This window comes from Micropterus dolomieu, linkage group LG18 (assembly GCF_021292245.1).
Source record: "Micropterus dolomieu isolate WLL.071019.BEF.003 ecotype Adirondacks linkage group LG18, ASM2129224v1, whole genome shotgun sequence".
Taxonomy (NCBI): Eukaryota; Metazoa; Chordata; class Actinopteri; order Centrarchiformes; family Centrarchidae; genus Micropterus; species Micropterus dolomieu.
The window spans coordinates 15,158,138-15,174,880 of record NC_060167.1 but is presented as its reverse complement, the minus strand read 5'-3'; the positions used below and the strand labels follow the sequence as shown (position 1 = coordinate 15,174,880).

The 16,743-nt window shown below is 40.3% G+C and overlaps 1 protein-coding gene across 2 annotated transcripts; it reads right to left on the bottom strand.

Moving 5' to 3' along the window:
• Positions 1-2,205: 2,205 nt before the first annotated feature.
• Positions 2,206-13,744, bottom strand: LOC123957025 (cytochrome c oxidase subunit NDUFA4). Of its 2 annotated transcripts, XM_046029630.1 has the most exons (4): positions 13,557-13,744; positions 8,164-8,249; positions 4,887-4,950; positions 2,206-2,435 (listed from the first exon to the last, which is right to left on the bottom strand). In XM_046029630.1, exons 1-4 carry the CDS (start codon positions 13,596-13,598, stop codon positions 2,379-2,381), a joined length of 249 nt encoding a protein of 82 aa, XP_045885586.1. In that variant the 5' UTR covers positions 13,599-13,744; the 3' UTR covers positions 2,206-2,378. The 2 variants fall into 2 exon arrangements, with proteins under 2 accessions (XP_045885586.1, XP_045885585.1); XM_046029629.1 differs by lacking the exon at positions 13,557-13,744 and having other exon boundaries at positions 8,164-8,537.
• Positions 13,745-16,743: the final 2,999 nt, after the last annotated feature.

Below are 16,743 nucleotides of genomic sequence, written 5' to 3'. Positions count from 1 at the left end.
TAGCAGCAGGGTGGCTTAGTGAGCCAGGATATTGTCCTTAACCTTTAGAACCTACTGTAGATGAGGTGTCCTCTACTGTTTTATCAAATATAAGACTGAGCCTTTCCATAACAACAAACTTTTAAGAACCTGTGAGATATTGGCACTAGATTGTCTTTAATGTCTCCACTGTATTTTACAAAGCAGGACACTTTGTAAATATTTCCCAGACGGTGGCCCAGAAGTGTGCCAAATAACTGTTTAATATGTTTAGCAGATTTTTTCAATATTCTTGATTAATTAATCTAATATGCTTTAATTTCTTACATTTGTTTCCAGCTCCCTATTCTCCCAAAATTCCTTTCAGGGTATTGCCTAACATACATATCCCTTTTAGATATTGATTGTTAAAATAATAGATCACTCACAATTAACAGCACAACTATTGCTGCCTGAGAGTATGTGAAACTTAATGTAGAATCACTTCCTGAGCAGGGCCAAAATTCAGTTTAAAAAAACTTTTCTCTCAAAAGCACGTGGAAGCTGTGTCACCCAAGAGAGACATACCGGAAAAGAAACCGCTTTAAATGAATTTAGCATGGTTTTACAAAATTCACTCGCCTCCAGATTGAGGCCAGTGGCTGTACTGTCTTTTAGCTTTGTTTTAGTTTGCACCAGCGTCTGAGGGAAATATGTCTTTTTAGCTGCTAAATGCTCCACTATTTTCCAGAGGTGGGAGTAAGTCACAAATATCCAAGTCTCAAGCAAGTCCCAAGTTACTTTGATGAAAGTCAAGTAAGTCACAAGTCAAGTCATATGAAATTCTTAGGAATTTAGTTTGTTTAAACCGTTTGAGAGGTGGCAATTCAACTGTATGATCATTTTGGAAGATGTGAGAACATTGTGTGTTTCTGTTCTAACTATATTGAACTATACACAGGTTTTATATTATTTAGTCTACTATAGGCTTCACTGATTATTGAAATGGGGTAAAAAAATGGAGTAAAAGAAACACTTGTCAGTTATGGTAACCTCTTTATTACTGTGAAATTAAAAATTTTATACCAATGCAAAATTTATATTTTACAGTTTTTTGTTTATTTTTTTTTTTTGCTTCAAAAACAACACTGCCCCTTGGCGGCAAGGGGCTGCTGTTGCATCACGCTGTAGATTGACGCAGATGTGTTTTTTTTGTTTGTTTGTTTTTTTTGCTGGTAGACCATGAACTTCCTACTTAAAGTTGGATAGCGTTATTTTCAAAATTTTAAAAAGTGCCAGTCATCGGCACAATTGGTTGCAATTCATTCTGCCTACCCACCAAATAATAGGGGCTGGCCCTTCCTTACAGCGCGGGCTCTCGTTGGCTGTTGTAGGCTGTGGATGTGACGTGAGCTCCTATTTGGTCGAAATAGCAGTCAGTCGAAAGGTCAGAGTTCAGTGGCTAACTTGAATACATGAGATTGCAAAATTTGTTTGCATCCAAATTGGAGTTATTACAGTTATAATGACAAACTAGCCATTTCTGCCGGCAAATATGAAACTATTCAGCAGCAGACACTGGGGATTTATTGATGAATAATGTGTTTTGGACTAAATGTTTTTACTGGATTTGACGTTACCATTTTTCTTGGAATATAATCTATCGGTGGATTAAGTTACTATGAGGATCACCAGGATTTTAGCTTTCAAACGGTGTATCATGAGTATGAACTTAACATAGCAGTTGTGGGCACATAACAAAAGCTGTCATCAGGACCTGTTATCACCAGGGATGTTTGGAGGTGGTCACATAAAGTTACAACAGCACCAAACTGCAGCCAAACAACTGGATAAACTTAATGCTAGCTTTCTATGCGTTTGAACAGCCTATAAGTTAGCTAAAAAGCCACAGTCACGTAACGTACCTTTCTTTATGGGTTCTGTAGTGACGGATGAAGTTCGATGTTGTGTTGGTCATGTCACTGATCTTTGAGCTGCAGACCTTGCTCACCACTGTTCTTTTCTTGGTTACGAAATGCGAAATGCTTTAAAGAGAGACTTTTGGCATCATTACTAGTTCTAAACTTGCTTTTCAGTATCAGACCCTAACTTATGACCTCTCGGCCAATATCCACCAAGTGAAATATTTTATGATGAATATGGACCATCTAAATAAATAGTAGAGTAAGTAGCAAACATAAGTACCACCTTGTGTATATACTCATGCACTAAAGAACCAGCCTTATATCTCACATGACCTTTTATTAGTTTTTGTTCGCAGGTTACAGTGTTAATTCAGAGCTCTTGTCGTGGAGCATGAGGTAAGACTGAGCAAATGTTCAGGAAGACGTTTCACATCACTGAGGCCACAGCAGGGGGTCAAGCCAAACTCGGTGCCCCTGGAGTTGCCTGGAGGACCTTTAGAAGTCAGGGCCATCTTTCTTCAGGTTCTTGTAGTCTGTGTTGACCGCCAAAAACTGTGGAAGGCAGGAGGAATACATTTAAATCTGTTTTGCTTAAATTAAATTCATCAGTGCTGTCTTTAGGAGAACGTGGGGAGGAAAACAGTCGCAGGGGTGAACATTTTCTTTTTCCACTAGTGCAAATATAGACACAAACATGCACGCACTCACCCAAACACACCAATCTACCATGATATGATTCACATTACTTTCTTACTCAAACCATTCAGTGGCCTCTTGTGCCATATGGATGGGTGAATTGTAGGGCTGGACCCGAATATTCAAGGCTTTTTCCCTGCACGCCTGACATCCCTCTCACTGCAGTGAATGTAAAGCTCCAGTTCACATCAAAGGGAAAAGAAAATGCCGAAGCTGTGTGGGAGCACTTTAAATTGAGTGATGACAACGGCAGTGTGGCAGTTATGTGGTTTATAAATTTTACAATTGCATTACAGATCAACACAACCAAATAGCCTACATTTTATTAATTATTCAGTAAACTGTAGGCTACAACAAACTAACAAACATGTTAAAATAAAATGATAAGAACATTTAGTAGGCTATCCTAAAAGTTAAAATTGAAATTTGCAGAATTGTTACGCCACTGGAAATAGCGCTCATCCTGTGTACTCTCCCTGGAACTCAGCCCGGCTAAAATATTCCCAGATTCTGCCCTGAACCTGCTCGGCTCAGCCTCCCACACTCCCTCCCAGTTCTGCACTTATCTGGTCTTCCGGCCTACCTCGTTTTTCCCCTGCTCTATATCCCATCCCTTCAAGTTTTCCTTTTGCATCAAGCAGCAAGAAAGTTGTAGCATGCCGCTTTTGAGTTAATTAGCCTAACTAAATATCACACACCCTGTAGTGTGACTATTGTACATGCACACATTGCAGTGTCGATGCTGAAACGATATATTGTGAAGCCCTAGTTTATGCACCGTAAACCTACTATTGGGGTTGGGCCGATAGACAATGCCATCGTCCATTGGCGATGGCTGACAGACATCACGACATTGATGTGCTTGTAAAACCCTCGCGCCCCCAGCAAAAAAAAATCTAAAACTTTCACATCCTGTGAAAGCAGCTTTTAATGACCACAGTATTCTTTGTACCTGCCTCGGAATTCTCTTCTCTCCCCATGCTCAGACAGACAGACAGACAGACAGACAGACCCCAAATGTAAGGGGGTGTGTGTGTCTGTCTTGCCCCGCCTCTCTGAAGTTTGTGCGAGAACACATGTATGCACATAAGACGACTGCTGCCCCGCACCGATGACATCGTCCTTCCCGATGTCTCATTGCAGACATCGTGCGATGGAAATTTTGTAGACATCGCCCAACCCTATTTACTGATGTCTTTCTGTAAGATCTATTTGCAGATGTCACTTTAGTCACTGTTCTGATTGAAACACTCGCCAGTTGAGCAGTCTGTGACTGAATCTCCTGCCATCCGTGCCCCCAACAATGAACCCTCCTTCAGTGTCACCTAGATATTTTTGTCTTGCAATTTTGATACAAAAGTATAATCTGGACCTGCTCAGCATTTGTATGTATGCCACATGATGATGATGATTGGATGTTAATTGCTTAATTGTACCCATACAGTGAAGTGTGGAACCATTATTTATTCAGGTTTGTCCTTTAATTTGTTACCCGCCTGTCGTCATCATCATGGATGATATATGTTGTGTGACTGCATGGACGTGTTCCGCATTCATCACATCCCTTCAACCATGATAAACACATATTTTTGCACTGGCAGTGATTATTTTTCTCCCTGAATATTTTTCTTGATTGGTCTGCCATTAAAACCCTTGTGGCCCCCCCCCCCCCCAGCCTTCTCCCTCCCCTCTTTCCCACTCCCCCCCCTCATTACGATCATTGTTTGGACTTCAACGGAATTTCGATGCGAGACCTTTGCCTTGTTATCGAGAATTAAACATGCCGTGTCCTGACCTTTTTGTCTGAAGCGACTTTCATTCCACTGGCAAGCAGTGCAGCCTTGAAACCCTCCGAAAATGATCTTTTCTCTGAAAAACACATCATCCAGATCTCCTCTTCTGGGACCTGTCAGTTGGTTGTTTTTCTGCTCTATTTTGGATCAGTGTTAATATTTTCATTAGTTTGTCTGTGGCTCTGGCCCTGTTCAAGAGGGTAAGGCAAATTAATACCGACCACTAAAAGCTTCCGTTTCCATCTGCCTTAATTTGTTTTTGAAAGACACTTTATTTTCCCTTTTATTTGAACAGATGTGAAGAAAGCCAGGAAGCAGCCATATGGATCTGACATTTTTCCAGAATTGGTTGGTCCAAATCTATTTTGGTAAGTTTTTAAGTGATGATGGTGAAATATGAGATTTTCAGTGACTCAATGAAACAATTCTATTCTTATCTAGATTAGTTTTCTGGAAGACATGTTTGGTGTGAGCGGGCATATGGCCGCAGAGTCTGTGACAGGAGAGTAATTACCTTGTACTGGTAGGTTGGGTCGAGCTTGTTCCAGGGCTCTGGGTTGTTCTTCTTGTCCCAGAAGCTGCAAATGTGGAAAGATTCAGGGCATGAAGAACGAAGAGAAAATTCAGAACATGAGTATGAGAATGGCATGCATGATGATAGAGGCATATATGATGTAGGCTAAAAGCAATATAAATTGCAGATGAAGAGAAACAGGCCGAGATCTAAACAAATAGGAGGAAAAAGACAAAGGAACAGAAGGACAGCGACAAAGGAAGATAAATACATAGATGCTGGATGGAGACATGAGTGGGGGGGTGATTATGAGATGAGGTGAACTCAGCCCAGTGACTTGGCAGTGCTCCTCTGTTCATTAACCAAAGTCTGGATTTCACAGCACTCCACTGCGACTGTCCATCCCTCCTCTTCCCCCCTCTGGCAGCACGTCATGCCACCAAAGCACAAACAAAAAGACAGAGAGACTGATGGCAGAGCGGGCATGTCTCCCCCCGTCTCTCCATTACCACAAACACTAGATAGTCTCTGAGAGAGAGGCAGCCACTGACCACAGCACTTATCACCAGCTGGTGATGAGGTCAGGCTTTATGGCTGACCTCCAGAACAAGTGGTTCTGTGTGGTCCAAAATAGGACATGAACCGTGCACATTTTACAGTATGTGTTCAGAGACTGAATTTAGTGTGGTTGGTGCAACTGAGAGACGAAAATCTAACACAGCCAGCCATATTTTTTATTATCTTTAATTCAACTAATGTAGCTATCAAAAAATCTTTGTTTTGATTCTAGTATTAAAGTCATTGAACTCGTAATATGTGCTTATTTAATCCAAATATTTTTCAAATCCCTTATCAAAGGCTTCACTTTCATCTTTTGTAATAAGGCCCAACTATGGGCTAATATTTGTGTCAGTAAAAACCGAATTTGATTAATTTAGATCTGAATTTAAATTCCTCAATTTGAATAATCTCATTAAAAACTGAATCTGAATAGCATAATTTGAAATTGAATTTATTAGTTTGAAGCTGTATTCCAATAAACTTGAAACTGAATGTAGTAACATGAACTTGAATTTAGTCATACAATCATTACATCCAATCTATAAATCAATTGGCTGAAATTTTCTGCAGATGTTAACTCACCACAGATATATTGGCCAATAAGTAAGAAACTTGCAGTACAAAAATGCCGAGGATGTGTTTGAGGTAACTAAGCTGGAAACTGTAATGCTCCCATACAGTGGATCTAAATGTTTTTGAAGGATCCTCCAGCTCTGGGGTCTCATTTATAAAACTGTGCGTAGAAACCTTACTAAAAGTGTACATATACCCAAAAGACAAAAATGGCGTACACCAAAAATATTCAAACTTATAAAATTGTGTGTACGTACACTTCTAAGTAATGTGATGTAAACACAATTAGCTTGAAATGTAGCGCATGAGGGGAGGGAGGGAGCTCCATGTACAATCTTTCAAACGCCCATAGTTGCCTATAAATGGTCAGTGAAACGCCCCGCTTTAATATTAATATGTACTGACTGCAGGAAGAAAAGGAGGAAAATGATGACAGAAAAGCTAGAAAATGAAATTTAAGTCAGTGTGACAGTGATGTTCCTTTTGGTGGGTAAAAAAATGCACTTTGGCACAATGCTTATGCAACAGAGGAAAGGGGACACAGGAGCTCCACTCCCTTATAATCTCTCCTGATTAGTGACGTCACTGGCGTGTACACGCACGCACGCACGCACGCACGCACGCACACACACACACACACACCGGGATGACCCAGGTACCAATTTGGATTCCCCCGTTTTGAAAGGAGATTATATTATATACCAAATGCATTCCGCTTGTTTAAACATTTATTTAGGCTAAACATTCAGTCGATGAATTAAAAGAAATATGGCTTGTTGTTGGCTAAATGACTTAAGCTTAAAGATTTGCTTAATAAAATAGTGTTATTTTCCATAGCGTTTTTTTACAAGCAGCGAATCACATCTACACACTGGCGCAGAGCTTTTGGCTCGATAAGGCAATAAACGTGTGATAACAATAGGCTACATGAAACCATGCACAGGTATTTGCTCGACTGACTCATTGAAAACTGCATCAAAATATGTCCTTCTGTTCACCTTATTTATGAGAATAAATTGCACTGCTTGCAAGTATTGATTAACATGATTCCCGAGTAAACTGTACAACTTAGTTGAGCTGTTCTTTTGTAGAAACAGATATCTCCCCGTTTGTGTTTATTATCCTCGATCTGGTTCTTTTTGTGTGCGCTGCTAATTATCCTAAATTATGTTTATGGGATTTTTTTGTTTTTTTTATTGCGCACTTCAGGAAAATCAATCAAATGGATGTTTGTTTTTTCAGAAAGGCTTTAAGCCTATAATACTCAGAGGTAATATCTCAATTAATTTTACAAAATAGTAAATGCTCCGTACTTGTATAGCGCTCAAAGCGCTTTTACGCTACATCTGCATTCACCAGTCACACACATTCATACACTGAGCCTAAGTGCTCAAACGGAAACTACCATTCACACTCACTCATAGCGCCTTTCTAGTCTTTTCGACCACTCAAAGCGCTTTTACGCTACATCTGCATTCACCAGTCACACACATTCATACACTGGCGGAATAGCCACCAGGCGCAATTCGGGGTTCAGTATCTTGCCCAAGGACACTTCGACACGCAACCAGGGGGAGCCAGGGATTGAACCGCCGACCTTCCGATTAACGGCCAACCCGCTCTACCTCCTCGAATCCAGTTTGGACCAGAGTTGCGGAGTGTGGACTGGTAGCTGGAGAGGTGCCAGTTCGCCTCCTGGACACTGCCGAAGGAGGCCTTGAACAAGCCCCTGAACCCCCAACTGCACGGAGAGCCTCCTCACTCTGACATCTCTCTGTGTGTTGCTATGGGTCCTTTTTGTGCATGTGTGTGTCTTTTGGACCTGTGTGTAAAATTATAACATAATAATAACAGAGTGGAAAAAAAACATTGAGTTTCCCCTCTGGGATTAATAAAGTATATCTTAATCTTATTACACCCCCATATTGCCAACCTGGTCCAAGATCCAAAAGGGGACCACCTATCGGAACCCAACTCTGTTGGCAGCGTTAAATCGAATGAAATGCAGCTTAATTTATGCAAGGTTTGGATTCAGCTGACTGGATTGGAACATTCTGTGAAATCTCACAATATCAAAAGCAAGGTGGAAGATTACATGATTAAGACTACAATGGCTCTAAGTGTAGAAAGATGACAGTCTTACATGACATGAGGTCCTCTCGCCAGACGAATCAGATAGAGGGTGGCCCCTGTGATGCCCACACTCAGGAAGAAAAATTGCGGGATTAACTGAGGAGAGGAGGAATGCATTAGTTCTAGACCAGAGACACATGAAGGTAAACAAACAATCAAGTGGTCGGCTGTGATATGTACCATTAACATACACCTGTGTGAAATAAACACATCAAACACACATACACAGATAGTTGTTGTTCTAGTTTTTTTTTCCTCTCCCTGCCCTCCTCCATATGCATGAGGCCCAGGCCATGTGTGAGGCAGATCACTGTCAGCCTGGGTTGAATGGGCAAGGACACAGTGGAAGAGAGAGCTGCCGCATCTCTGGGTGTGCCAGCCTCTGCTCCACAGCACTATACCTGTCAGACTGAGCGACAGCATCTCGCTCGCGCTCTCTCTCGCTCTCTGAGACACACACAAACTGAGAGCGAGACACACGTAAACACATGCATTTACTTACACACACACACATGCTCGTAAATGAGCCAACACACACAGGCATGAATGTGTGCACACTTGCACTTGACATTGGTGGTGATGACAGGAATTAAAAAAGAAAAGCACATTAGGGGGACAGGGGGATAATGTAATATGTCATCTTAAACACCCAAAGCTTAGCTGCGTCAATCCTCTCACCACGTAGCATCTATTCATCAACACTACACTACCATGCATTTCCTGTCTACTTTGCGATATTATACTCCCTGTATGAGAGAGAGAGTCACACCACTGGCTAACAGCTGTTCTCAGCCCACACAGATCTAGTTAAGCTGTAGGGAGATGACAGTTTGATCAGGTTGAACTAAAGGATGTCTCTACTCGGCTGTATCTAGACATCTGTCTTCTGTCTGATTGCGTTGCCACTTGCCTTGTTGATTAGGAGATGTCTGGTGATAAAACTTTGATATTCACTACCTTTTTAAAGCTGCTGTTGAGAGATGACTCAAACAAACCACTTGGCACACAAGTATTTAACACCTCCCACTTCACACTTTCTTACTCAAGTGATCAGATGCTGAAGGTACTTGACAGCAGTATTGTACAGATTCACAGCAGGGCTGAAACTATCAGTTGTTGTCATTGCCGACTATCGGCGAATTATTTACTCAATTCATCGTTTAATAGACAGGTTTCTTGTATACAAACACTACTGGATGCGTGCGCAGCCACTGAGCAAAAGCGCTTCTGTAGTCGGTCAGAAGACTGTAGTCAACCGCTGTATCAGTGTAGATTACGCATTGTTTCTAAATTCTTGTTGACTTAATAATAAACTCCCATTCCAGAGCTGGATCTGCTTGTTTGTTTCATTTCGCATATTACTATAACATGCACGACCGTGCTGCAGGTCAGCGACACCGGAACTAACGTTAATGTTGTTCAAGACAGCTGCTAGCCGACAAGCCAAAGGAAGAATGGGGAACGATGGAGAGGTGTTCTTTCCACAGCTGTAAGTACTGCCATTGTCACACAGAGATGCAAAGAATATTGTCTTCCATTGTAAACTTTGTGCAACCAGCAAAAAGCTTTCAACTGCGAACAGTTTTGTTTTGCAATTTGAATTATTATTATTATTAATAATATCGTCGTCGTCGTGTCATTACAAAGATGCCGTTTAAGGGGGGAGATGGCAATCTTCTTATTAAGAACACTTGTGGTTGTTCATTTCTAATAGTAATGCACTACAGGAAGTGCTGGCGGCAGTATCACTTCCACTGTCTGCCTTGACTGTAAGGCTACTCACGAAGAAGAAGCATTCATGCAAGAAGCAGATAGCAACGGAGAAAGAGGCTAGCAGCAAAAGGTTTTTGTTTGTTTTTACAAGTTTTGTACGCTATATCAAATACTAAATATACTTTTGAGAGGTTTTGTGGCGCGAAATCCGCTGTGAAGAACCTGAATATTGAGAAGCTCTACAAATGCCCACAAGGTTAGCGCTGCTAGCCAGGTTGGCCTGTCACGCCCACAGAGCCCTCTGGGTGGGGTTTTACAATCGCATGCCTGCTCGACCATCTGTCAGCCATTGCCGAGAGACGATCTTTACAATCTGAATAATGGTTTAACATTTTAAAATAGAAGAAATAAAATAAACATCTGGCTCGTGAGGTAGCCTACAGAATATTCTCCACTTATAAAACTTATAAGCACTTTGGAAAGATGCAGAAAAATTACAGAAGTATTATGAAAGGGGGCTGTTGCGTTATATTTCTAAATAGACATTACATTGTTAGTGTACAGTTGTGGTTATAGTACTTTACTCTACTTTACTTTTAATGTGCTTTTATTTTATATAGTTCCAAATCAGAAATCTTTGTTAAAAGTTAAAGAGGTGGTATTATGCTCATTTTCAGGTTCAAAATCTTATTTGGGGGTTGTACCAGGTTTACATGGTTTAATTTTCAAAAAACACACCACCCGCGGGTTGGAACAGGCATCCCCCACAGCCACTTGCGAAGAACACATTTTTGTTCCGCCATCACTTCTTATAAAACTGTCAATATTCAATATCTACACAGCTGATTTCTTACCTCCAAAACTTCTCAGAAGTGGATTTAGTGATGAAATTGCATACAAAAACTGTAAAATATTAAGTTTTCTGTTTCTGGCCTCTGACTGGCGCACGCAATGATGATGCAGTGATTAGTGAATATTCTCTCTGACCAATCAACAGTCTGTCGTGTTTTCACGACAGACTGTTTTCATGACAGGACTTTTTCACTTGTTACATGCACAAAAAAGATATATAACTCAATAAAGAGAGGGGAAAAGCCAAAAAGCATAATACCACCTCTTTAAACGTTTTAAAGTTAAAACTTTCAGATTGTGAGCTTATTGTTTTGGTTGAAAAAGCCTGGCTGTTATCTGGAGCAGCCTATCCATAGTTCTTTGCATTCTTGGTTTTGAGGTCTCATGGATGATGCTGGCTAAGAGAATGCTCTTTTAGTTGTGTTGGCAAACACGTTAAGTGCAATAATAAATCAGTGAATTAAATGAGTATCCTATGCAAGGTTATTGCTAGTTTTGAATTTTTCATTAGTTTTTATTTCGTTTTGACCATTTGTTTTCAATTTCAGTTTAGTTTAAATTAGTTTTTAACATGGGTTTGATAGTTTAGTTTTTATTTTTGGAAAATGCTTAGTTTTAGTTTTTATTAGTTTCAGTGTTTGTTTTAGTCTTTGTCGCTGCAGGATGTCAAGCTCAATTCAGTTTAGTTCAGTCCAGTTTAGTTTTTTCACAAAACTGGAAGATAGTGTAGGCCCCCCTTGGAGCTACAAACAGGTCCCTAGCACCCTGAAGGCATGTATGACAGGAAAGCAGTTATATTAAAATCTAAACCTTTATTAATCAAAAAATATGTATTAAGACAATGTGACGCACAAAGGGACAGTTTGGCAGAGATATTCAATGAGCCCATAAAACACACACTAGCTGACATGCAGTAAATATAATGACCAGACACGTTAACCCAGCGCAAGGGGAGCTCGCAGTCAGTGGGCAAGGGGCAAGTTTATCCCACACACAAGATGAGCACTTTTTTTCACATCTAGTTTTCGTTCGTCTTCGTTAACGATTATAACCTTGATCCTATGCTGTCTTGTCGTCTTCCCTGGTTTCCCCCTGGTGTTGAAATTAGTGTTCATTCTGAATTGTAAACCTTGTTCACTTAATGGTAACGTTAGCTACTTAGGCTGTGTGTTGGATATCAGTAATTCACTTGAAAGATAATTAATTATTAGATTAGTTGAGTAGTCACGATTATTTTTGTCACCCCCTTATCCTAATTAAACCATGTAAATAATTAAATAACTGATTAGTCGACAACGAAAATAATCCTTAGTTGTAGCTCTATCGTTTTTTCAATGTCAGAAAACATCAATTTCCCAGAAGAAGAAAGACGAGATCTTCAAATTACTTGTTTGCTTGGAATTTCAATTTATGCAATTTTTACATCACAATTTCTCAGAGGCCAAAGTGATGTCGTCAAAGTCCTATTTATTTATTTTTTCTTTCAATCAAAAGTCTAAAACCCCCAGATATTGCATTTGCAGTTATATACGAAAGACAAAAGCCTCAATGCCTTACAATTTACATGGTGAAACCACTGATTGTTTGTTGTTGAATGACTTCAGCGATTCATGGGTTTTATGTTTGCTGAATTGTTCAAGTTCACTATGAACTCCTCAACTTCTTCCAAGTTAACCTCGGAAAAAAGTTCATAGTGCACTCCAAGTTTTCACTGCACGTGCGTGCGTGCGTGCGTGCGCACAGTGAACACACACACACACACACACACACACACACTCAGTGAACACTGCACAGATACTTTGACTGCAGACACTCTGCTTCGATCACTGAAGTAAACAAACACCCATGCACACACAAAAACACGGAAGCAGGTCAGCTTTGATCACTGACACACACAGACGCACACACTCTCTAAGTAAATAATCAAGACAGGCCTGTGTGTTGGGAGCTGTCCACTCCCCAGTGCTAATATCTTCATATCGTGCCACACAAGTGAGTGTTTCACCTTTTATCATTCAGCCTGACCGATATAGGAAGTGTTTTATACTCGCTGGGGTTCGATACTGTTGCTGCCCTTATTACTTTTCTGGTGCACTGCCAAGCCAGCCCTGTCAATCCATGAATTTGGGTCACCCTCAGCATAGCTCTGAGGCAACAGGAAAAAAATAAAAAACAAGCACCGACTGATTCTGTGTCTTTTTTTTTCGTCTCTTTCTTCATTTTTATTACGATAGCAATAAAGCAAATTAACATGCCAATCATATAAAGTAATTATGTGCCCCCAAAGTTTTAGTTTTTAACAATTCAGATGATCAAATCAGTAATTAGAATTGTTTTTAAGTTATGTAGCAGAATAATCTAAACTCAAATGTCCACTTTTATCCACTTTTTTTATCTCATAGTCTTGGTTTGATATTATATTAATGCCAGTTTTTATTGTGGCAGATATTTTACATTAATAATGTAGTAGTGCTGCAACTAACGCTTATTTTCATCATTGAAGTCTTATCATCTTTTTCTCAATTAATTAATTAATTGTTTTGTCTACAAAATGCTCATCACAAGTTCCCAGAGCCCAAGGTGACATTTTATAATCGCTTGTTTTGTCTGACCAACAGCCCAAAACACAAAGGTATTACATTTTGTATCACATTAGACCAAGAAAAGCATTATATCCTCACATTTTAGAAGCAAATGTTTTCTTCTGTTTTTGCTTTGGAAAAACAACTCAGATGGGTCGTATTTATATAATTTGAATTGAGGAGTTTGACATAAGGTTGAAATAGTCATTGAAATATTCACAAAGCTCAATAGAAATGGGAATATGATGCAACCTACCCCCGGATGTTTCTTCGCATGTTGAAACATGGTCTTAATCATCTTTATTATTCTTCTTAAAGAAGAAGCAAATAAATCCCCCAAATAAAAATAAAACCATACAAAAAGAAAAGCTGACAGCTAAAGTCTGACGAATGTATCCTTATGAATGAATGTCTCTGTGCAGATTTATAGAAAGAGTTGTTTGTTAGCTGAAGTATAGTATGTTGGCCAGAGCAGTGAAACTGTTGCCAATCTCTCCCCTCCACTCTGTCGCCCGCCCTCCCTCCCATTGGAGGGTCAGGGGGGAGAGGGAGAGACAGTCCTAATCCTCATAATCACATCTGTTGAGGACACTGTATGTTTCCACTGAGGCTCATTCGGTACTCAGTGTCCTAAATTGTTTTGTTACACAACCACAAAACTGCAGGTTTCCACACAGATAGAGACTGACATTTTCCAAACATTTCCTCATTTAGATGCGGCAGTAGTGCTAGCAATAGTGCTAGTCCTGTAATGGCTTCATGTTTAGACTTCACACCCAGAGTGCAGCCATTGTGTTGGATAGTTTCAGGTTATATTGTCGTTTCTAAAATGATAAGCCACTGTTTTTATGGATAGCCATCACTCTAAAACTTATTAAAAGGGGAAAATTTGGCAGAGCAAAGAAGTAATGGCAGCGTCCAACAGGGGAGAAGTAATGGCAGTGTCCAGCATGTCCCTTGGGGCGAGACCGTTGTACCAGGCATGATAATGGCAATTGATTAGTCAGTGATGCAGCGCCTGCAGACCTTTCAGGTTTCTTAACAGTACTTTGCAACCTAATGTAATTAACACCAAAATACTAGACTGTGCAAAATGCATGGGTCATTACTATTCCGTACTTAAGGTACCTATTGTGTTCTTATCGTTTATCATGTTTAAGTGGAAGAGCCGAAGTGGTTGCATTTTTAGCAATGCTGAGGTCGTGGCTCAAAGGGTGGCATTGTAATTCTGTCAGTCGCTTTGATCTAAATTGAAACGTCTCAACAGCTACTGGACCAATTGCCATGAAATTTTGTACATTGACATGCCCAGAGGATGAATCCCACTGAATTTTCCCAGGGAATTTTCCCTTGCCCCACCATGAGGTGGACATTTTTTAGTGAAATGTCTTGAAAGCTATTGGCTGAATTGTTATCACATTTTGTATGGACATCAGTGGTTTACAAACGCTACACTAATGACTTTGAAATTCTATTTTGAGTAAAATGAATAAGGATTGGCATGCATTTTGGTTTAAACATTTTTGTAACCCACAGGATGAATTGGAATACCTTTTTATCGGATCCCCTGAATTTCAAGTGCATTCCTCTCAGCCTCAGCATGTTAGCATGTTAGCATGCCTTACATTAGCATTTTGCTCAGAGCATTGCTGTGCCTAAGTACAGCCTCACAGAGCTGCTGGCATGGCCATAGATGCTTATTCTTGATAAACCACAATTTACTTGAAGTCATCACAGAGTCCTTTTAAGACATGACATTGACAACTCTGCTGTGAATAAAACAAATGTTGCCTATAAAGTAATTAAAAAATACAACCAGACGCTTTAGTAGCTTCTAAACCTCATTTAACTGGTCAAATACTCAACACCCTGTTATCTTCACTTAGCAGCCTGTGGAATTAAGATAATGATCAATATCAAAGGGGCTGTATGTAGTTTTTCAATGAAATTACTAGGGCTGGACCCGAATATTTGAATATTCGATCGTTGTTTTTTTCAGGCGCCTGACCTCTGCTCAGAGCAGTGAATGTAACACTCCAGTTTACATCAAAGGGAAAAATGAAGCCCTCAGCTGCGTGGGAGCACTTTAAACTTAATGATGACAACGGCAGTGTGGCAGCTATAGTGTTCATTCATTTTACAATTGCTTAATTTCATTATCCTACAGATCAAAAAATGTGAAATAGCCTACATTATAAAATGAATCAGTAGCCTAAACTGTAGGCAACAGCAAACTAACATAATGAACACATTTAAATCATAATCTTAGGCCAATTAAAGAACATGTAGTAGGCTATAATAAAAGTTAAAAGTGATGACTCATAATAATGTGTGGTTTTAGTCACGCTACCGGAAATAGCATCATCCTGTCTGCTCTCCTTGGGCGCCCATCCCTCTAATATATTCCCGTATGCTGCTCAGTTTGGAGTCTTGGGTAGGTATGTTCCAACCTGCTCTGCACAGCAGCCACCAACCTGGTTAGGCACACACCTAATCTTCCACTTTTCCCATGCTCCATCTCTTGGCATGTTTTTCCCCCGTCTGATTCTCCCTCACTCATGTCATTGACAGAACCTCATTTATCCTTCTTTTGCTGTTCTGCTTATATCTATCAAATGTGTAGCTGTAGTTCCTGACAGCCAGCTTATCAACAGACATTTGGCATAACGCATCCCCTGTTTACTAGCCTAACGTTACAGTGATGTCAGGCAGGACAGCCAGCTAACGCTACATTAGCTCGGACCTGCCGCTGTTTGCATCGTAACGTTCAATATAGATTTATTCTCAGGTGCGGTCGAGTCCGAGACGAGTCAATGACCACCAAAAAGTGGTCTTAAGACCATTCCCAAGACCGGTCTCGAGTACTACAACACTAGTTAGTACGTCAGCTAAATGCAGTAAATGTAACGTTATCATGTTAACGAGCATGGATTAGTTCAACTTCAAGCAGCTGTTAAAAATATTTCTGTAACATTACATTGGGAGTTTACCTGCGTTTCCACTATGTTGTGTGAAGATGTCTCCCTGAATGTCTACTAGCTGCTCTCACACTGCCTTTTTTTTCCTGGAGTATTGAGCCAATATGCCGGTGTTTCGCTGCACTGTGTAACAGGTACAGAGCTGGTGTTGATCTGCCTCTGAGCAGGGAACGTTGAAGTAACAGAGCCTGAACATGTCTGGACAAAAGACACAGCTGACATGCCGGTGTTTCTACGTTTATTGCAGGATTTCTGTATGAATGCAGTTGTGTTTCGGATTACGCTCGCCCATGAGTTCAAGTGAGCACGCTTACGAGCACACACCTGGTTGCAATCTTAAAGCTGCACCGCCAGTGGCAGGTGAAAACTCCATAATGCCCTTTTAATGATAATATTTGAAATAGGACTAATGATGATAAATGTAGCAGCGGGTGTCAACCAAGAACAGTGGGCAGCAGGAAGCCC